This window comes from Ictalurus punctatus, chromosome 9 (genome assembly GCF_001660625.3).
Source record: "Ictalurus punctatus breed USDA103 chromosome 9, Coco_2.0, whole genome shotgun sequence".
NCBI lineage: Eukaryota > Metazoa > Chordata > Actinopteri > Siluriformes > Ictaluridae > Ictalurus > Ictalurus punctatus.
The window spans coordinates 20,430,084-20,453,331 of record NC_030424.2 but is presented as its reverse complement, the minus strand read 5'-3'; the positions used below and the strand labels follow the sequence as shown (position 1 = coordinate 20,453,331).

At 40.6% G+C, this 23,248-nt stretch overlaps 1 protein-coding gene across 4 annotated transcripts in view; it reads right to left on the bottom strand.

The window, feature by feature from the left end:
* fermt2 (FERM domain containing kindlin 2) overlaps positions 1-23,248 on the bottom strand; it is a 44,456-nt gene that overhangs the window by 8,586 nt on the left and 12,622 nt on the right. For 2 of the 4 annotated variants that reach the window (XM_017476059.2, XM_017476060.2), the window contains exons 3-13: positions 19,461-19,694; positions 10,306-10,434; positions 8,066-8,098; positions 4,970-5,195; positions 4,775-4,877; positions 4,337-4,444; positions 2,709-2,843; positions 2,517-2,566; positions 1,995-2,119; positions 1,786-1,892; positions 694-912 (exon numbers count right to left, since the gene is read on the bottom strand). In XM_017476059.2, the coding sequence (XP_017331548.1) occupies positions 694-912; positions 1,786-1,892; positions 1,995-2,119; positions 2,517-2,566; positions 2,709-2,843; positions 4,337-4,444; positions 4,775-4,877; positions 4,970-5,195; positions 8,066-8,098; positions 10,306-10,434; positions 19,461-19,694 (1,469 nt within the window). The remainder of the gene's footprint in view (positions 1-693; positions 913-1,785; positions 1,893-1,994; positions 2,120-2,516; positions 2,567-2,708; positions 2,844-4,336; positions 4,445-4,774; positions 4,878-4,969; positions 5,196-8,065; positions 8,099-10,305; positions 10,435-19,460; positions 19,695-23,248) is intronic. The other 2 variants (XM_017476061.2, XM_053682831.1) reach the window with 1 other exon arrangement.

Sequence of the window (23,248 nt, the reverse complement as noted above, 5' to 3'; positions counted from 1 at the left end):
GAGTCACGGACAATAAACACTTGTCCTAACTCAGCCCAAACTTTCCAAATTGTTCATACTGCCCGGCAACAAATGAAGAGGAACAAAAACTACCGCATTTATTACATTCATGGAAAGCGGTTCTTGACTCACTTCCTATCGTTTTTATTAGGCATGTCCTAGTCCTGATTTAGCAGCACAAAAAACGGAAAAAGAAACCGTAAATTTTCATGGGTGTGTGCTGGTGTGGGATGATCAGGATTTCACAGCACTGCAGTAGGCAGTGAGGGAAGAGGTGTGATGTAGATAAGTGGAGTAGATACATGCATTCCTCTGGGGGACAGTCTGATGTCAGGAGGCCATTTGGGAGGGCTCACACCCAGTACACTGGTAAGTATAGTAGAACCCAACTCTTCTTCTCAGGCCCTTTCACCCAGTTACACTCATTCTTTATCTCTATTTCTCTATTGTATCTGTATATTACCAGCTGTAATCCATTTCCCAACATGCATGAGCTAGATTACCAAGAACCGCAAAAGTAGATTAGAAGTTTTAAGTGAACAATCATCATCAGTTCCACCCAAACCGAAGCTCATTATTCTTAATTTGGACCTGAGAGCACTAACCTGCTTTTGCTCAGGTGGGAACTAACGTGCATTACTTCGACTGCTTTCCCGTTTGGCTACAGGTTCTAACCACCTTATCTTCAGTTACCTGCTTGTTCTTGTACTTCTTCAGATATCGTGGTGAGACGAGACACTCAGGGTTGATATCTGTGGTGATCGGTTCAATAATCTGGGGATCTGGGTTCATGTGCTGCATCTTTAAGAAGGACAGAATGTTCTGGACCTCCAAGTTATAGGAGCTATCTGCCATTGTCTTCCCTTTGGAGGCCAGACGACAGGCAGCCATCCACTGTGCGTACTGCTTCTCCTAAATACGTGCAAATAAAAAAACTAAATCAACTTGAGCAATTTCATAAAAAAAAGTGAGATGTGTGATTTGAAGTTATAGTTACTGAATCAGTGCGTTTACGTGGACAACAATAATCCAATATTAACCCGATTAAGACAATACTCTAAGAAACTACCATGTAAACAGCAATTTTTAATTACCTTAATCTGATAAAAGTCATACTTGAAGTAGGCAATAATCGAATTAAGACATGTGGAGCATTCCTCTTTTAGTCGCATTATCGACGTGCATTACAGACATGTAAACACCTTAATCACACTATTAACGTCGTGTGAGTTTTCACTGCATTTTGCGACAGGACACGATCACACACGGCAGCGCTCGACCGTTTTATGGCGAACAAGAGAGCACGGCTGCGTCCCAAACCGCGGACTTACCTACTATAGGCCTGTAGTGGGGAAAAATACATGCATCTCGGCTTCTATATAGACGGTAAGTATGCGATTTGGGACGCAGCCCACGGCTTCAAGCAGTTGTCTATTTGCACGTATACCATGACAAATAATTAACTGTACTTTAATTTTTTACGTAAAAAAAATTCAGAAAAACACCCAAAACTGTATACGGTACCATAACGAAGATGAACTGTATGTTGATACGTGAAATTCTGAAGGGACGTCGGGGCGCGGTGACATAATGACGTGTGCCGTTAATCTAATTATGTTCTATAACATGTAAAACGGGTACATGACAGGAGTATTCTAAAAGCGACTCCTGTAAACACCTTATTCACAATATTATCTTAATCAGAGTAAGGTGAATAATCAGATTACTGCTGTCCATGTAAACGTAGTCAACGTTCATTCAGCTGTTAACAGGCTATTTGCTCACCGTGTCGCATCGCAGCCAGATCTCATTCATGCCATCCGCTACTGGGATTAACAACTTGATGTTGAATTTCTGACCAGAAATATTTACATCTGGCGTAACCTCACAGCCTGTATAAATAATAAAAAAATAAAGGACACAAGAATGCACAACTTCAGCTTCTAATATGTCGAGTATTAATTCTAGAAAACTAAACCCAAAGTGGTTCTCACCTCTCAGGTTCATTTGGTGGGCAGGTATGCCATGGGCCTCCTCACGACTCTTGTAGCAGGAGATTGTAATGTCCTTGAATGTGCACCAGTACTGCTTGGGTCCTTTCAGTGTCAGTTTCTTTGGCCTGAGAAAGGAAGCAAATATCACAAACAATGTATTTGAATTAGAAGCAAACATATCCAAAAGATTACATGTATTTGATAGTACACAAACAATAATAATTTCATAAAATAAGACAAACAAACTTTAAGTCTAAAAAATTGGCTGTTTTTGTTTATATTCTGTTATATTTTTATATGTTTTCTTTGATCTTAAAATGTTTCTGTAAGAAGTTATGCTTTACATCAGTTCCCAAGCCTATTTATAATAAACATTCTGCCTCTTAAAGACTTCAATGTCAAACATAATATTTGTATACAACATTCAAGCTTGTACAATATTTATTAAAAAACAAACAAACAAACAAACAAAAAAAACCATACAGTAGTTAAAACAGAGAAGCTGTGCTGGGTTTAACTCACTTAAAAACCTTCACATGATCAGCCAGTTCTGGGATGGATGTAATGTCACCCTGGGAATGAAGATGGAACACAAAGGAACTTTGTTGAAAGGTTCATTCAAATTCTTGGTATAAAAAACTTGTATTCAAATTGAAAGACAGAACAGTGCAGTGGAGATGTCAGGCCTGTGAGTGTGTGTGAGACGGAGACTACCAGTGTGTTAGAGGTCTTTCCTCCCTCCAGGGTGATCTCCAGGTCTGACAGTGCAGCGTCCACTTCATCCACCTCCTTCTCGCTGTTGTTCATATGATTGTCTGAAGACATGATGGACAGCTTGTTGATGTGATACTGAAAATGAAGAAAGTCATTCAAAATAAGAGCATGTTCAACAATACCGAAAGAGAAAAACAGTATTTTCTTCTTTAAATACAGTGCAAGAATAGTATCCAGTCTGATAATCGAATATCCTATAGTAATTATTTTCCACACTGCCCCCATTTTGCTGATTACTGTCCATGAGTACTCAATTTTTTATGAGTCATAAGGCTATATGGAAAATGACAATGGAAACTCGTCCCTAAATACAACTTGCTGACAAATGGTTTTTGTACCATCAAAAACAGCTGACCTCACTCACGTTTGCATGCTGTTAAGCAGATGGTCTGATAGGACAGGTGATTTTTAGACTCTACTAAACGATCACGGCTAAGTTAAAGATCTTGAGTTGGGTAGATCCCACTACATTCAGACATTGTGATAATTCAAGACGCTCACACAGAAAGTACTCCAGCCAGCCTGAAACCCAATCCCAACATTAACTAGCCATCCAGCCAAGCAAACGCAGCTCTGACGTAGAGGCAGTCTGGACTAATTTAAACTCGCCACAGCCAGCATCTGCGGGGCAGGAAACACTAGACCCCGGATACAACTCAATAAATCCCATGCTGAAAAACTAACACCTCTTAAGCATGACTGCTGGAGATGGATGAATGTTAGGCTGGGTGGTCCTACAACCCATTCAGCAGGCACCCACTCTATATATACACACATGGGGGTGAAGACAGTTTGGCGTCCTTGGGTCTTGTCACCCAGCTTTAACGATGGTCTGAAATAGCAAGATGTCCCCCGCCCCACCCCAAAGGCCAAGGAGGCTTCCAAAGGGGGCACTGGGGCTCATATCACACCTAGAACCTTAAAATTCCTCCCTAAGACTCCTTGTTACATCCTGGGTCAAATTGCCCTGGTGTACAGGCTTAGAGCAGCTTAAAAGCGTTGGCATTCATTTGCAAGCTAAATGAGCAGTTTACAACTTCTAGTCTGGTTCAACCGGACACAACTTCTAGTCTGGTTCAACTGAAATGCTGATAGGCAAATATATACCGACCTAAACAAATACACAAACTGTCACTTTGAGCAAAGGGTAATTCTGCTATTTCTATGTACAGAATCGTAATTTGTATATTCACATCCAGATGTAAAAAATCTTGGACAAGGAAATATCTTGAGATATGTATATAAACTCTAATTACAACAACCACAAGGTTTGATAAGCTAAGCCTAAACAGTGTGAAACAGCAAAGAGAAGCTGTAGCAGCACACACATCTGTGGACAGCAGTTAACCCTAGTCAACTACAGGCACACAGCCTTGTCAATCCATTAACAGAGCAGGAGGGCAGGGAGCCCAACATAAACACTGTATGCACTCTCTCATCACTGGCTTACTAAGCAATCCTGCAGCCTAATATGGCCTTGTAGATGTACCTCCCACCCTTTGGAATTCTCACACACATTCACACATACACGTACACTCGCGCATGCACACACTTTCACTCTTATTTACCTGGAGGGCCGCAAACATCATCATCTCTTCCTCAGTACACTCAATTTCCTCCAGCAGGATGGCCCATTTGGCCTGCTCGTATAGCTGGTTAACCCGGATAGCATCATACTGTGGAGGACAAGAGACAGCACAGCTTGTTCATCCCAGCTGAGCAAACAGGACACGTCTGAAAGCCACTTCCTCCATCTCACACCCACTGTGTCAGCTGCAACAACTACCTGACTGCTAAGAATTCAACACAGTGGTGTTCAACATCAAGAACATCAAGATGTCAAAGGGGGGGTTATCATTTTAAGCATTCCTCTACTGATTGCATCACTTAACAAAATACACTTAATAATCCAAACATTCAAGAGAGCAATGTACTCTAGGAAAGCCCCAGCTAGTAGGTGTATACTATATTGTATTGCACGATGAGATTAAATAACAGACTCTAACCTTGGGATTGAGATCAAAAAAGCTATGATATTTGAATCGCAAAAGAAGAACGTCGTTCTCTTTAACGTCCTGCTCCATCAGAGACCTGGAGGAGTCCAGCCACCTTCAGAACATACACACAAGATAGCTCAATTACAACCAAATCCATCACAAATCTTAAATCCCCAATCCTTAGAACCATGTTTCTGGACTTACCCTTGATTTATTTTGGCCTTATCGAGGAGGGAGGGCGGTTTGTAGAGCTTAACCAGTATGTCGGGTGAGGAGATGGGCTGACTCACAGCGAGGATGCTGGGATTGCCCTCAGACAATGGACTGTCTCCAAACCAGGCTGAGGTGGGGGAAAGTGGGCTGCCATCTCGAGAGTCATAGGTGGGAGTCATTGTCTTACTGTAGAGGCCAGGACTCGAATAGATACTCCCTGAAACAAAGAATGGACATCAGCATTCTGCTTTCTATTTCAAATGTCTGTTGGTATATGCTATATAATATACTAGATAATTATGCACTTTAAGCTTAGTCCAGGACTAAAGATGTTTCCCAATATAGATACTCCATAAATGATTCATTTATAGCCCAAGACTATTCTTAATCTGCATTCAGGAAACTTAAATTAATTCCCTTATGTGGTAGGACACAAAACGTCAATGCAGTGCAAGAGTAAGACAACATATGTATTTAAAAAAAAAAAAAATAAATAAAAAAATAAAAAAAAAGTAAAAAAAAAAAAAAGAAGTAAAAAAAGGTATTGAAACACTGTTCACACACAATCACTGATGTCACCACATTAAATGCTTGGCAACCTTAAGCAATAAGGCAACATGCTGATGCACATTAATACACACTCTTCAACACGTGGGGTGCAAAACACAGCAAACAGCACAACCAGGAGCATGAGGGGTTCTGGAGCTCATGCTGTGACAGCCAGCATGTCTTACAACAGAGTGGGAGGAATATGCTAAAAATCTATTATGCTAACGGGTTGTGATGTTGTAAAATCATTATTCCAAACCTTATATACATTGATACATTTCTAGTATATAATTACAATTTTACAAAAATGTGCTCGATTTCCTGAGGTTTCAGTCACAATTTTCCTCGACCACAATCAATCAATCATTAAGAGTTCAGTGTTCAAAACTACAAACTTAAACCAAAAAAAAAATGAAAGGCCAATGAATGGTTTTATGGCCCTCCTCCTTCTGGATATAAAAACCATACGCATGACTAAAAAAATAAATTACAAAGTGACCACATTTACACACACACATTTATTCCATTCTTTGTGAGAACTAGGGCTGGAAAACTGCTCACACTGTATTCAGAGGCATACATACTGTTTCTAATTATTTGTGCAATAAATGCAGAAATAATATGAAAAGCAAGGGTATTCCTCATATGATACTTAATGTGGTTACTGAGATGAATGAAAAAAAGAGTAACCGTTAGGGCCGGGCGATCTACTGATATAATATCAATATGGTGATAGTTGAGTGTGTGATGCACTTTTCTGAGATCGTTGGTATGGTGATGTATTTTTTTAAAAAACATTTTTAATAATTACTAATTAAATGGTACTGAATGGATGCGGTTGATTTGAAGTAACAAACAACTTATTCTTCTTTGTAGGCATTAAAGGAAAGAATCGTCAAAGTCAGTTTAACTGCTGTTTTGCAGACAATCTGTTAGCCAAATTATATAATCACGGTTAGCACGCTTGCTTAGCACCTCCAGGGTTGGGGGTTTGATTCCTGCCTCCATCCTGTGTGCGCAGAGTTCTCCCTGTGCTTCAGGAGTTTTCTTCGGGTACTCCAGATTCCTCCCCCAGTCCAAAGACATGCGTTATAGGCTGATTGGGGTCTCTAAATTGTCTGTACTGTGCGAATGTGTGTGTGATTGTGCCCTGGGTTGGCACCCCATCCAGGGGTGCTTTGTTCCCCTGAGTCCCCTTGGATAAGCTCCAGGCTCTCCCATGATCCTGTTTAGGATAAGCGGTATGCAAGATGGATTATGCATTGTGTATCTTAGAAATGTCCTCAAGTATCGTGATATGATTTTTTGTCATATCGCCCTTCCCTAGTAATTGTTGAATATTCTTGGCTTATTCTTTGCAAGTTGGCATGTAGAGTTTAAAACTGACATTTAATCCCTGAATTTATTCCTAAAGCATCATGGGGTGGCACATATACCTGAAAAAAGACCATAACCATAATGAGTCAACCTACCCAAAATGACATGCATGTAAATGTGGTCAGGGCCACTCATTACATTCCCATGTGAATCCTTCCATTTGCTAGGAATATCATTAGAAATTAAAAATTTTAGTACGCTTTAAACAGTTTTTTTTCCTTTACAGGCACATCGTAGCCCCTGACTGAAAGGCAGGCACGCCAAGCCACCAGCATAGCAGTGTGAAGCCACAGTGATCCACCAGGGCAGGAAATGGCTTGTGGAAGGGGGAGAGGTCATGAGAAAAGAGGGAGATCCAAAGGAGCAGTGCATCCACAGGCCTTTGGGGAGAGCTTGTGGAGGTTCTCATAAACTCAGGAGGAGGTCACGCAAGGGTTTTCCGCTCCCAAAAGGAATGTTAAACTCGCAGAGAAAGCTGATAAGGACAGCAGCTCTGCTGGAGAGAGCAGCAGGTCAGCATGTTTATTTTACCCAGTTTACGGTTTGGGGATGGTCAACACAGCCTGGCTCTAAGAATGTTTACATCCTAAATCCTCACCACACACACACACACACACACACACACACACACACACACACACACACACACACACACACACACACACACACACTGAGACAGAGACAAGGATTGGGATTTGTTTGAAAATGAATAGATATACTCAATATATAGGGGTCCTGATCCTCTTCTCTTCTACCAGCATCCCCCCCCCAACCCCCGAGCGTTTTATGTTCAAGTTAGTAAATAGTGTGTGAGAATACAAAGCCCTTTTAAAACAAAGAAGTGAAATGACTAAAGATGCAAGCTAATCCAGGACCTCCCCTGATTTCTTCACATTCGCTCCTTATCCTGGCCTGGGATAATGAACTCTCAGGGAAATGAACTTTCTGGGAATATTAAGGGGGTAAGGGGGAAAAGGAAAAAGCAAAACAAAAAAGCACTGAGAATCACTTTTTTTTCCCATGGACATTATCAATCCCTCAATCATCTGAGAACCAAGCTGGGACCTCCTCTGCTTGCTAGCTGGCAGGCATAGGCTTGAGTGCTTTGATTGGGGAGACGTGGAAGAAGCAGTGCAGAGAGGCACAGAGAAACAGTCTTACCTTTCACAGGTCCGATGTATATTACCTCAGAAGCTAAGGGAGAGGGATGAGGAAAAGCAGAAGAAAGGAGATTGGACAGATTAAAGAGATTAGCAGACAGGAAGAAAGAAAAAAGTTAAAGAACATGGAGGAAGAGAAAAACCCACTGAATCTGAACCCACCAGTCTCAAATGTCAGAATGTGACTCATTTTGGCCTTTACTGGGTTGTTAGTCAGGGCGAGGATGTGGTATGAATATATTTTACCCAGAGCTAGTCACACTCTATGGTTAATGATTCAGTTTGAGGAGTACATTGATCAGACTAGGTCTTTGGTTAAGCTTAATCATTTTTACCAACACACTCAGCACTGGGGTAGCGATCCACTCCCAGACTCCTCCATCCAACCGATGTAAGTAAACCATTGCAGAATTACATACGTTACCTGTAATATTGCAGAGGTTACCCTTTACTTTCAGCACACAATCTATAAGAAAACACCACAATTTACACCTCAACAAGATCAGTGTATTAGTGAGAGAGTGTAAGCAAATCTTCCTCCTGATAGGTGAAGAGAGCCCACTCCAGCTTGACTGCACTGCAGTTATTCTTATCTGCTCAAGCCCTTCCCGATGGGTGGTAAACAGTAGTGAACTTGTTTCCTGTTGTGGAGCAATAGCCCTCAGAAGCTTGTGCATGAAAAGCTGGAATTACATCCACTCAGTTCTCAGAAAGAGCTTTTGTAGCGTGAAACATGGAGATCTCTTATAGAGACCATGTAGGACCCCTACTCTATTCTAATAAGGGTCAGTCCTGGGTTAAATGCTAATACTGAAGGAACAAGGGCAGGATTGACGGTGAAGACCTGAGCTCAGAAACAGTAACCCTGCACACTAGGCCTCTGCGACCCCTTTGCTTCGTGTCCTAGGCCTGCAGGCTGCATCTGTGTGGGTGATGGCTGTTCTGGGGCTCTGGGTGGAGCATGGGTGGGACAATGAGCTCCATTCATGGATTCTTGGCAAAAACTCTGTCTACAGATGCCTCTTAAAGTGGGTTTGCTTCATCGCTGTGGGGCATTGCTTGATGGCTGCCCGGTTTGTTTCAAAATGGCACTGTGACCAAGTATGTGCGGAATCACATAAAGCATTTGGTCACAACAGCCAAAGACCATGCACTATGATTGCAAATCAAATGCTTGTTCCATGCCCACATGTGGCCCACATAATTCCAGCACACTCTGAAAATAATCTCGCTTTTGTTTCATTGCAGTTTAACCACACACTCTAAAAACAACTTACCCTATATATGTAATATACTATATATTATACCACCAAGCCAAAACAAATCTAGTTTAGCCAGACCATAAATGCAGTCTGTGAGTCTGCTGACCTGGACCAGAATGTATAAAAGTGTCTGAGAAGTACTATTAAAATAATCTTCAAAGTCTATTTAAGAGCAAAAACGTTCTTCGTTAAAAGCTAGGAGCAAAAATGTGTTATAAAATATGCTCGCAGGATAACAAGGAGCAGGAGTTAATCCTATGACTAAATCTACCACATGAAGAATGGCAATTGCATTGCCATAAATCAACCAAACAACACTTCCATAGTACAAATACAAAATGCACAAGAAGTAGGCTTTATGCAAAAGTACAATCATAGAAGTGTTGGATATCTTATGATTACAAAATAATCATCATCATCAAACTATTAATGTTTTATATGGATGAAAACATTTCCAAGCTCAAAGACAGCAGATTTAATTCCACGTTCACCAACGACACCTAGTTTCAACTTCTCAATATTTAAATTAAGGAGTATGTTTGAGCCTGTTTAAGAGTAGCACTGAGTTCTGGCAGACTAGTCAGAATAAGAAAAGGTGGTGGAGGTGATCCAACCTTTCTGCCCATCACAAAAAAAAAAAGAGGGGGGGGGGGGGACACTATTAAAATTCCAGTTTCTGAAACATCACCACCAACACTGTACAAGATTCCTTGCGCATCTCTACCTTTCAACAGTAGTAAGTTCACCTACTCAGTTTAACAGAAAAAGGTCTTCAAAGAATTAAAAAAAGGAAATTTGCTTTTCTTTGAACAGAGTGGCAAGATAGTTACAGGTTGAGGGGTTGTATGACAATATACTATGGATTAGCACAAGGCTTCTATACTACAGGATTGAACTGCTATTCACACAGTTATCTCTGTGGCGGGCGGACGGGCAGGCGAGAGAAAGAGAGAGAGCGAGCACGCAAAGGCAGATGTACCTGATCCCGGAGTAAGCAGAGGGCCTTCCAGCTCCAGAGTCTCCTCTTCAGACTCCTCCAGCTTTTTCTTCTTCTTTTTGGGGTCACGGGGTTTGCGCAACAGGGACAGCTCCTCAGGATGGCGGATATCTGCAAAACAAAAGGGATTTTTACAACCTTTTCCCTAAACATCAGTGAGTATGTAATTTGTGTGTAATGGGTTCAAAAAGATGTTTCTGCAAGATCAATTACAAACTGCTGTTCAGAAAACATGGGAAGAGTAAAAATACCGCAAGAGAATATTAGCAGTTTAAGAATTCTAAAGCAGGAGTAGACAAATTGCTAATCCAGACAGCTGGAGCAAGCAGAGGCTATTCGTTTTGTTTATTCATAGTTAATAGGCAAAAAAGTAGGCTTTGCAGGCTAATGGTCACTAGTGTTTCTTTCTTCTCTTGTCAAACAACCAGAGAAAGAAAAACCCTATATACAGTATATTTAAACAAAATGCCCTGGGTGGTGTAACTATAGTAGGGATGTCACGAGAACCGATACTTCAGTACCATGTCAATACAAACATTCTTAAAAAGGTGACAGTACTTGTTTTCTGCAGCAGCATTCATACCGTTATAATGAAAGTACCGAGGTTGCGATTCTTCCGGAACTAAAGAGGGCAGCAAATACGCACAAGTGTTTCAGTCGGTCCATAAGTGGTATAGAAGAAGAAGAACGCCTACAAGTACACGGGAAACACTACAGAAGATTAGCTCAGCTTATAACTAATTTAGCTCCGCCCCGACTCGTTGAGAGGAAAAGACAGGAAAGGTAACGTCGGTTGCCGGTGCGCAACCAATGCTATCATTCATTTCAAACAAAGCGAGGAAACACCTGGAATTTGGAGAAGCACCTGAAAGACGGTCGTGTATTATGTTTGTTTGAGGCAGCTGGCATTGTAGCTGTGAAACCAGCTAACGTTATCCTCCATGTAATGTTTGCAATAGCCAGTTATTTGTTAACGATGCTAACGCATTGCAATGTTATAATCTACCTCCTAATGGGCCACCATGCATCGCCATTCAGCCCGTTTCCTGTCAGCAAAATGTAGCCCAATGTCACTAATAATTATTGAACTGTTAATGGTTTTCATAAATCTTTTTGGCCTGCCACCATATCAGTGAATTTAAACTAATGCTTGCATTCAGAGTATAAGGTGTGTGTGCACTTTGGCACTTGTTATTAGCACTTAGCACTGTTTTATTAGTCATTGTCAGATTGTCAGGTGTTTGATAACTAAAATCTCTCTCTCTCGCTCTCTCTCTGAGGAGAATGTCCTCCAGGAGTTTTACATTTTATTTTTTACTTATTATTATTATTATTTATTATTATTGTTATTTTTATTTATTTTTTAAACCACATTGTGGTATCGACTTTGGTATCAAGTATCGTGTACTTTTGGTGGTAACGGTACCGACTACTAGATTTTTGGTATTGTGACGTCCCTAAACTGTAGTGCACATTACTTGTTCTGAATCGCACATCACTACACACAACAACTTTTACTAGAAGGATTAATTTACATGCCATTTTAAGTTTCAGGAAAACCAAAATAAACCAGCATAAATTCTCATGCAACTCTCTTGCTAGAACAATACATCACCTTGCAGTTTATCACGTTGAGACAAAATATAGACGCTAGCCAGACTTGATTAGAACTGCAACAACTAATCGATAATAATCGATAATGAAAATCGTTGGTCTGTGTGCGGCACGAGGTAAATTTGCTCATTACGTTACTTCTGTTCTGAAAACACGCTCCGAAGTGTAAATACTAAAATAGTGTCCCAAATCACGTACTATACACTTACACTATGCACTATATAGTCTACTGTCTAGTGTGTGGATTTTAGAAAGGTAATGTCGTCTCAAATGGAACACTAACATTACCATTTATTCCCAACAAGACCTTAGTCTCCAACAGACGGAGGCGAAATCTCTCACGTGACTGAGGAAGAAAGTCCTCTAAGGCAGGGGAGCATATTATATTAAACACCATGGAGATCAAACAGTGCTGTACGTTTAGTCATGTTTAAAATGTATGTATAAAGTTATGTTTATATCCAAAATACTCCACTGTGTGCAAGGGGCAGGGAAAAGTGGTGCAAGCTGCTTAAAAGGTTTAGTTCAATTCCAGTTTATTGTCATTATATGCTGTATTTGCACGGTTGCAGTGTAAATTCTGTAGTTTATTATAAAGGAAGTGATCTGTTAGTGCCGCGTGGCTCCGTAGACGCAGTGATACAGAGTGAGAGCGCGAGTAAGATCTGTAATGTCTAATTAAAACACTACGATCAAAAGTAAACAAAAGTAAATTAATATGTCAAAGCACTGTGTAACAGAAACCAGAAGGTGCAATGAAAGGGAGTTATTATTATTAATTTAGTACTGTAGTTTAATTCAGTGCTTTTTGTGCATCCATAAAGAATAATGCATAAATACTTGTGTGTATATGTATGTATTATATATATATAAAAACACTAAAATAAATGATATATACATATATAAAAAAAAATAATCAGGCAACTAATCAATTATAAAAATAATCATTAGTTGCAGCCCTAGACCTGATGAATTTTTGTGCAGTGTAATGAGAAACCATCACAGCTCATAGCCAAATGTTTCCCAATGCCTTGTTGACCTTTTGTCGAGGGTGCAAACACAATGTGCCACCTCAGACACTTTCTCATTAAAGGATAATGACTATGGCCGAAATGACTCCTAGCTGGGAATTTATATACTTGTTGCGGTCTGTATAAAATGCACTTAACTAGCTGGCCATACTTTATTACATTATGTTAGCCATTTGTACCCTAGTCTATTAGGTGTCTGGGTAACAAAACAAAGGACAACAGATTAATGCTGTCGCTTGCTCGGTTGGATAGCTAATGAACTTATGAATTGTCCACCCGTGCTCCAGGAGAACACGAGCCAAGAACACAGCTCTAAATATTACTGATCAAGACCTTCCGAAATTTTTCTAGGCCTGTAAATGACTTTGATTTTAATCCCATGACCAGGCAACTTCGATCTTTGTTCACTATATTAGCTACATATTGTACAAAAGGAACAGTCCATAAAACTACTGCTTGCCTTTATACATTATACTCTTGATTAAAATAAACTTGTTAATTCACTTTCTGCAAGAAAGTAATCTATGAGCCATCTGTAATCCGGTTTCATCGGAAATCTGCACATTTGGGCCACATGAAAATTATGCAGGACCCACCCTATTAGGATACTCTGGCTCATTACAAGCCAATCTACACGAACACAAATCAGAAAATCACTGCTCACACAGCGCAGTTGTGCAGACTGTCCTCGGTCATAATTTGCTGGGTATGCTTCTTAAAAGTCCTCTTGAAGCTCTGAGGTGGTCTGAAGGATCAGAGAGGCAGAACCGAAAAGCATTTCTCAGGCCCCGTGATGGCTACAGCACATCTGAGCCTCTCCTTCTCGCCTGCTGGCTGAGCTGAGAGAAGACATCAGTGTGTTTTCTGACATACAAGAATGCTTTTCAAGTTGGGCAGAACGTAGACATTTAAACATTTATTATTATTATTATTATTTTTTAAATCTACTGTCTGCAGGTCCATCTAAGAAACTGTAGGGAAATATTTGTAGTATTTGAAGTATAGTTTTATTGACTGGTACTCACTGTCTTCTAAGAATTTTTGTTCTTTATTAGTTTGCATTAAAAGCACTGTTGCAAGACGGCCTGAACTCCCCCTCACTTTTCCACAGCCAGACATCCAGGGAGGAGAATGAGTGTGTGTCAGGGGGAGGAGAGGCTTCTTGGCTTGGCGCGAAATGCTTGTTTAGTTTGTGTTACTAAAGCAAAAGCATTCCAGAGGTTTTAAGAACTACCAGATGGTAGTATTCTCTCTCACGCTGTACTCGCTCTGGCCTTATACAGCCATGTGAGCAGGCAAGGCCGTGACCGGCAGGCTGACTGAAGAAGGAAGTAAGAGGTTTGGTTATAGTTAAAGCTGGGGTTGAGTTGATACGAGTTAATTCTCAATTTGAGTCTTGGAAATGTAAAAACTAGTAGTGGCATTGTACAGGTTCATTACACCTAAACACTCGAGCAGCAGAAAAATAACTGAACATAACCGTCCAGCTAGTCTGTTTCATAACAAACAGAAGCACCTGTTTGAGCAGCAGCCAGTTTGATGGGAGTAGTTTTCTCCACTCTTCTGGAAGGCCGTAAGAGGGGGTAAACAATTCACGGACAAAGATATTCTGTCCATCTCTCACATGAAAGAAAAAAAAAGATAGCAGCAGTAATGGGAAGAATGCCTAGTGTAATACAGTCTGCATAAAAGCACAGGCCAGAGCACCTGTTCACTGAGGATACACAACAGCTCCAAAGCCAGCCATATCACTGGATTAGAGAGTATAGAAAACAATCTATTCCATCTCAAGACTCATTGTCATGAAGCAGTGACTATTTCAATGTCAGCTTTTATATAGTCCTGCAAGCCAGGCTTCTAGTTTTCACTAAAGAGTCTGGTGCATTGTTACTAAACGTGCTCATGAACCACCTGCTTTTATTAGAAGAAGCTGTCTGACTGGCTTTGCAAATGGCTGACCACATTTGCTCACCACCAATAGTAGCGCTCCAAAAAGCTCATGGTGTCATGATGTTCAAAAGTTGGTTTGTTTTCCCATTGGAAACTGGATATGCACAGGAGTGAATATCCATGAATGTGTGGAGAGCCTTTTGAAGCTCATGTCATGGCCAGCTGAATGTACAAAACATGTCAGTCACTCGGTGAACCAAAGATGTAGCATCTGAGGATAAGACTACAGTAGGTTTGATTGAATAACATGTCATCTACCTCAGTGTATTACTTTGCTGGGATTCCCAGTGGAGTAATAAATCACAGTCAAAGACACTGAGCCAATTCTCTCCACTTAATTATCATTTATCAAGCTGCTCATTTTTGCCAACAATACTTTCTGAAAATAACTTGAGTTTATCGGTTTATTTGTCTTCAACACTTTTTAAAAAAATAATAATCACTGTAAATGCGCCAGAGAGAGTTACAAAATCTTCATAGGAGTCCATGTGGTTTTCACAATTAATCCAAGACTCATTTATATCATATTGATGGTTGCTACTTATTGGCTGTTTTGAAATCACAGGTCTGGGTTGGTGGATAATTTACTTTTAAGAGAACTCTGGCCTGAACTGCATCTCTCCTTTGAAATGCAGTTACTGAAACGCAGTGATGTTTGTTGGTAAATGAGACCTTTTAGCTCTACTCATGTTTAACGCACATCAATCAAATAGGGCTCTGGCTGAATGCATTTTGTGATGTTACATGACACGTCTTGGCCCAAATCCTGAATATTGTGGAGTTTTGCCTGATTTTGCATTGATTTTTGCACAAAATCTTAGAGGGACTGACTATGCTGTAGAGATGAGTGCAAAGCTACGTGCTGGTGGAAGACTCAAAAACATCTGACTGTGTACTGCTAACAGAGATCGGCTGGAAGAAAAATCATAGATCAAAACAAGCTTTTCTTGAAAACAGCATGATTTAAATAGGTGCAGTAATAGTCAATAGACAGCAGGACCTGCTGGAGCCACTAAGTGAACCAGTATGACCGACATTAAGGACAAACATCCTGCAAGCTAATATAACTTTGCAACAGGACAATAAGAGTTGCTCTGTTGTGGTGTGTGTGTGGGTGTGTGTGTGGCTCCCAGTGCTACCAAGTCATGCACAAGTCATTGGCGGTGGCTGTGCCCTCACTTTGCAGTGTCCTCACACAGAAAAATAGCTGTAAGAAGCAGTGATAGTACTCAAAATGTAGCCAAAGTGCCTTATATATAGTCAAGCTTCCACAACTACCAACAAACAAACAAACAAACAAACAAACAACACTAATGACATTATCATGGAATCAAACATGACATGTAGGTCTTTTGTACTAATAAGGCCATAAATAACCAACTCTTGGACCTTCCTCAAACAACTCGGCATCAAAATCTAATTTCATTTGTGGTTCATTTTTCAATTTTGTTTCCTTCCCTCGGAAATATACTCACATATGGCATGACATGACACTAGGTTTCTAGAGGCTGTTTAAGTTGGTTTACTTTGATAAATATGCTGACTCCTAGGTATGCCCTTAAAGCCTTTAAAATGACACTCTTCTGTCATTTTTGTACAGACACTACTGCACTTGATACTGATTGATAGAGAGAGAGAGAGAGAGGGGAATGCCATTCTTCCCACCCAGAGAGCAGACTGAACTACGCTCTCTTGGAATCCTGACTGCTGCAGAATCGTCACAATTTCAGTTCACGACCCAACAAGCTAAATTCTTGGACCACTTGGGAGTCTGATAATTTGCTAAGAGAGGACTCATGACAGCTGTAAATGTGTGTTTCTGCAATGAGACATTTTTAGCTACGCTTGCCCCAATGTAGACCCACAATTAAATGGCTCAAATCAAGCCATGTTACAGTAACTCTGCCAGAGCCCCTGAATGGTGATCATTTGAGTTGGACATTTAAAAACATCTGTGCTAAAGGACATGGTGGACTTGTGGCAAGTACAATCAAACAGAGTTTGGATAAGTTCCAAAACTGCTCACAAATAGCCCATTAAAAATTCCAGCAGAGGAGTGAACTCTGGGAATCTGCTACTGCATGACCAACTGATTAAAGACTAGACATTTCTCAGGAAAATCCATCACTAGGGTGGGGGATAGAGAGCCAGAAGAGCATATGAGAACCCAAGACTGAATGGTGACTGTCTAATGTACAGCTGCAAGAAGAAGCTAGCGCTCTATCCGTCTGTCTGGAGCCACTGCCAGTTGGAGGCTGTAAACTTCCTGTCCCCATCCCATTTGTAAATCTGGGCAACACAGCAAGCAATAGGCACAAGAACAGGAAACTGTCAAACTGAGTCAAACGACTTACTCTTAGGAATGTAAAGCTTTAGGAGCACAGCTTTCAGTCTATATTGCAGATAATTTTTAAAAAAGAATGGTGAAGTCACTTGCATTGAGTCTTTTCCAGAATCATCTGCGATGTGGCAGAGTACAAACACCTGAAGAGCACAGATATACAACCTCACCAGCCACTGTGCAACATGTCACTCAGTCATGTGTAAAGTCAGCCAAGTGCAATTTGTCCTGAATCACGCTGAAGCTAAAATAAGATTTGTTATGGCAGAGACAGAGGCATGCTAAACTTGGAAAAGTACATAGATAACCCAATATTATCTGCATGCTATCTTGAGAGCTGCATGAATGAGTCAACTCAAAATTAAAATAAAATCCTAACACTACTCCTAACCTAGCACAACCAAAACACACAGCACATAATAGTTCAAATTAACACTTTAGATCAAAGTTCCCCTAACTGACATTACTGAATGCATTAACTGACAAACTAGTATTGATACATCATAAGTAATATATAAAATAAACAAAATAAAACAAATAATCTGTATCACATCCAGTGAATGAGTGAGTGAATGAATGAGTGAGTGAATGAGTACATGAATAAGTGAGTGAGTGAATGAGTGACTAAGTGAGTGAGTGAATGGATGAGTGAGTGATTAAGTGAGTGAATGAGTACATAAATAAGTGAGTGAGTGAATGAGCGAATAATTGAATAAGTGAGTGAGTGAATGAGTGACTAAGTTAGTGAGTGAATGGATGAGTGAGTGATTAAGTGAGTGAATGAGTACATAAATAAGTGAGTGAGTGAATGAGCGAATAATTGAATAAGTGAGTGAGTGAATGAATGAGTGAGTGAATGAGTACATGAATAAGTGAGTGAGTGAATGGATGAGTGAGTAAATGGATGAGTGAGTGAGTGATTAAGTGAGTGAATGAGTACATAAATGAGTGAGTGAATGAGTGAGTGAATAAGCGAGTGAATGAGTACATAAATAAGTGAGTGAGTGAATGAGTACATGAAGAAGTGAGTGAATGAATGAGTGAGTGAGTGAATGAGTACATGAATAAGTGAGTGAATGAGTGAGTGAGTGAATGAGTACATGAATAAGTGAGTGAATGAATGAGTGAGTGAGTGAATGAGTACATGAATAAGTGAGTGAATGAATGAGTACATGAATAAGTGAGTGAATGAGTGAGTGAGTGAATGAGTACATGAATAAGTGAGTGAATGAATGAGTGAGTGAGTGAATGAGTACATGAATAAGTGAGTGAATGAATGAATGAGTGAGTGAGTACATGAGTAAGTGAGTGAGTATTTACACCTTAAGTCCAGAGTTCAAATAGTTATCTGATGAGAAGATTCATCCTAGGATGCATGTTCAGTGATGTTTCTTAAAATCATGAACATTTAACACACTGCAATTTCATTTCTGTTCATTTATGGACTTTCATTTAGTCATGGATTAACTAAGTCAATGCAGGTGTATTTCATTAACATTTAATAATAAACAATGTTAACAGCAGTAAATAATGTTAATTATTGAATCTTAACGTAAAGCATTATGCCAATAGTTTTATACCCCAACAAATATATATCCTGAGGATATATTGTCTTGAAGATGAAGTTATTAGAGGACTATTACTAGAGGACATGGCCAGTGTAGTGCAAGGAAGTTTGAAGTTAACACTCGACACGATTTAGTATTTGACCTTCTACCCCAAGCTCAGTAGATCTAGAATACTGACAGAAATGGATATTGATAGAGATTACATTTAACATCTGACCGCTAGTCATGGTCACATGGGCTAAATATGGACAGTGTAACATAGACCTATAGCCTTCTGCACTGACAAGCAGACATTCTTTACGAAACAGAACGTGGAGCAGCTTTAAACAGCTGTTCAAGGACATATCTACTGGTGTGGGAAAGGCCTTCAAAACTAAGGCAACATCAGAGGCCCATGACAGCCTTAAAAAACACAAAAAACACACAAAACAACAACAAAAAGATTCTAAAGCAGAAGGGGACACAAAGATTCCACATAACAGTTTCCACCTCTGTGTGTGTGTGTGTGTGTGTGTGTGTGTGTGTGTGTGTGTGTGTGTATATATATATATATATATATATATATATATATATATATATATATATATATATATATATATATAAAAAATAAATAACCCTGTAAGCTTCACTTACTGAAGGTTTTGCAGCTGTCTGTCACAGCCTTGAAGACCCGGTCTGAGAAGTTAACTTTGACCTTCATGTGCTTCATGTTGGGCAGCTGCAGGCGCAGCAGCTTGTGCTGGGGCGTGAAGAGTAGCCTGGCATCAGCCTGGATGCCGTACTTATCCAGCGTCCAGTGTGTCTTCAGCAGCCACGTCTTCTTCTTCTCCCACCACAGTGCATGGTCTGACCAGTCCTTCTTGACATCTGTACACAAATACACACAAAATATGACGACTGAGACGAGAGGAACACCACGGATTTCACCGAAATTCGGGAAAAGGAGAAAGATGTATATAAATATTCAGCATCTCAACAGGCTGTGAGAAAGATCAGCTATGTTTACACACACATTAATAACCAGTTATTAATCTGTTCAATAGCTCAGCTGGATTTGAAATAAGGAATTAAACACAAAGGGGCGCTGCTATAGGAAAATAACTGATAACAGGGTGGTGAGATGTGTGAGACCCTGATGTTGATTGTTTTCCTATAACTGCATGTCATTTTATTACTCTTGTACCATAGCAATTTTCCAGTTTTCAATATTTATTTATTTACATTTATGATATTTGGCAGACGCCCTTATCCAGAGTGACTTACATATATCTCATTCATACATCTAAGCGATTGCGGGTGAAGGGCCTTGCTCAAGGATAGCTTGGCGGTGCTGGGGTTTGAACTCACAACCTTCTGAGCAGTAGGCCAGCACCTTAACCACTGATCTACCACTGCCCTAATTAATAAAGCGTAGCACATTGTACCGTGAAAACCACGTTAGTTTCGTAATATACACACAATGTATAAATCAGATTACAATAACATGATGGAGGCCAATCTGAATAAATTTTCCATCCTATCAAATGAGACAGTCAATCCATTTGATAATCATCTGAATACAAGAACAAACCAATCTATGTTCGAAAAGCACATGCGAATGATGGTTTGTCCCTACCCCAGAGATCGACATCATAGGATGTGTTAAAATTCATAGGACACGACTGACACAATGACCACTCGGTTAACTGCAGAACTGACATTAGCTGGTTATTGTGCACGAAGAGGAGTCATGAGCCTTTTGCTCAACACACCGACACTAAATGACACGCCTAGCATGTGTAACATTTGGTCCAGGCCACATACAACATGCACATAGAGATTTTCCACAGAGTCCTGAGTTCAGGCTTAGCTGTGAATTTATCCAACCTGGTGAAAATCTTTGTATGTAAATACAGCTAGTGTGGTGAGAAAAGGTCAGCGGTTAAGTGGCAGTGATATACGAGCCAACGAATAGGCCATTAGGATAGCACAAAGATCCATGCTTTTAATGACAGGGGTGTGACGCTGCATTTGGTTGGGATTACTTTGTGCCTCCAGGGAATGCTCATCAAAAATGACGTAACCATAAGTGCCAAAACAGGGGGCGGTATTTATGGGACAGAGCTGGACTGAGACAGAGCGCCAGTCATGTTCGATGCAGCGGATGGGGGAATGAAAGGGGCTGGGGTGAGGAGGTAAATGTTTGATGGGAAAGAACTGTTGCTTGCGTGACAGATCAGGTTCAAACTTTCCCTTTGTTCCACATGCCGAGTGTGACGGCTGTAAGCACCTAAAACCCGATTTTCTCCCACAGCTGTAGGCTAACAATAGAGGAACACACCCCTGTTGTGTATGTGTATGCGTATGCGTGTATATAACATAGCAGTGACACTCTGAATGTTAGGGTAAACCTAGGAGGAAGAGGAAGCCAGAAACAACACCAGATCCACGAAGATCTGTTCTTCAAGTGGAGGCAAGGCTGTGTGTTCAGCAGGTCTTCGGCATTATGACAGTTCCTTCAAGAAACTGATCCCCTTCCTCTTCACTGCTAAAGACTGGTTGAATAATAAGAATTTTCCATTGTTAATAACTATTACAGACTCTCGTGCATTAATAAAAATGTACAGGCCAATTCAAGCCAGACAATGCAGTAGACATCCGGAAAAGCGGATGTTCCTGCTCCAGCGGTGATGTCAGAACTCAGGCATGCTTCCAGGCAAGCACAGGGACTAGCACTTCCCGCAGCAGTGTCCAGTTTCCTCACTGCCTCTCCTCTCCCACTACTTCCCAGTTCTCTACTATACCATACTAGTCACTCAAAGCACACTGACTCAGAGTTTCTCCTTCACGCTGTTGGCTTTCCATCCTTCCAAATTGGGGCTCCCTAAACCACAATGTTTCCATTTGAACTCCAGTATCTTATTCTCTAGGCAGTCTGTGGCAGAAACGTCTAACGTCATTTTAAACCTCATACCATTTATACCTTAGAAAAAAAAATCATGGTTAATCAAAAACAACCTATGCAGCAAAAGCGGAAAATAAAAATCACGACACGGTAGTACACGGAACATTATATAACGATGTTATATAATTATGTGCAGTGCGTGTGTTTGGACGTGGTCTTACTGCGATCATCATGACTCCCAACCACCAGTTCTTAAATGCTGTGAACGCACGTCTCCATTGGCCAGTTCAGATAAGTGCAATGGAAATATACAATCTGGACCGAGAAATAAAGCGTTACACTCTATTCATCATCTTGGTTTACAATAATCGCCCTCCATAGTGCCACTTAGCTACGTCAATCAGCGGTCTGATGCCAAGCAACAGTGTGTTGAGAAAACCTCTAATCGGCAAAACAGCAACCGTTCGGCAGAACTTTTCCGCTAACTTGACCTAACCGTAAACAATCTTCAAGCTCCCTGCACGTAAAGAGGAAAAAAGTCTGGTTTTGATTTTTGGCAGTATGAAAATGGAGAGCGGGTGTGACGTATGGTAGCGAAGCTGTGTGTGATTTCCCTGTTGTGTGAACGCCTGCCGGGGTGTCGCAGGGGCTTGGCATGTAACGGCAGGACGCTTACTTTCACAGTGCTAAGTCAGCTAAAGACAACACTACATTTCCACACAGTGATGGGTTCTACAATAACTCAAATCGAGGCAACTACACAGGCAATAAATCAGAGCATTCAAATAATGTAATACCTATAAATTCAAGTTATGAGCTTACAGCACAAGATTAACGTAGTTCCTTAAAAGGCGAAGTCATGATAATGGTCAGCTTCCATTTTTGTCCTGAGAATCTCTAAGACTGTGTACGCTGAATAAACTGGGTGGAGCGGTCTCATTGCCACATAGTACACCAATTACTTGCTATATTTAGATGCCAGCACTTATTCTCTTGGCAAACCTTAAACTGAGCTGGGGGGAAAGCATGTGGCAAAGCTAAACCTTTTATAAAATTCTAGTGATGGAGCGAGAGCTGCATTAGTTGTGACACTCAGCTGTACACGAAGACACAAAACAAGCCTCTGTCCTAGTCCCGCTTTCAATCCGTATCTGAACAGTATGGGGGCGGGGTGGGGGGTGGGGGGTCTAACGGTCATCTATCACACAGCCTGTATAAAGGCTGGTAATTCAATCTGCTGCTGGCCAATGGTTTCTCCTGGCTAAAAATACAGGCTGCCAGGGGATGATGTAATGTTGTAGCTAAACGAAAGCAGGGCTAAGTAATTGGGTGCACTGAATGCAGAGCAGCAGTCTGGAGCTGTAGATGAAATGAGGTTTTATGATTTCGGTAGGCATGCGGGTAGACAGGCCTACAACATCCATCTAATCCTCTGCTTAAGTACTAATGAGTCAATCCATAAGCATAAGCCTCATCTTTTACACTTTTTATTTCAAATCTTATTTGGGTGGCTAATAATTCATGTCAAAGTCAAGCA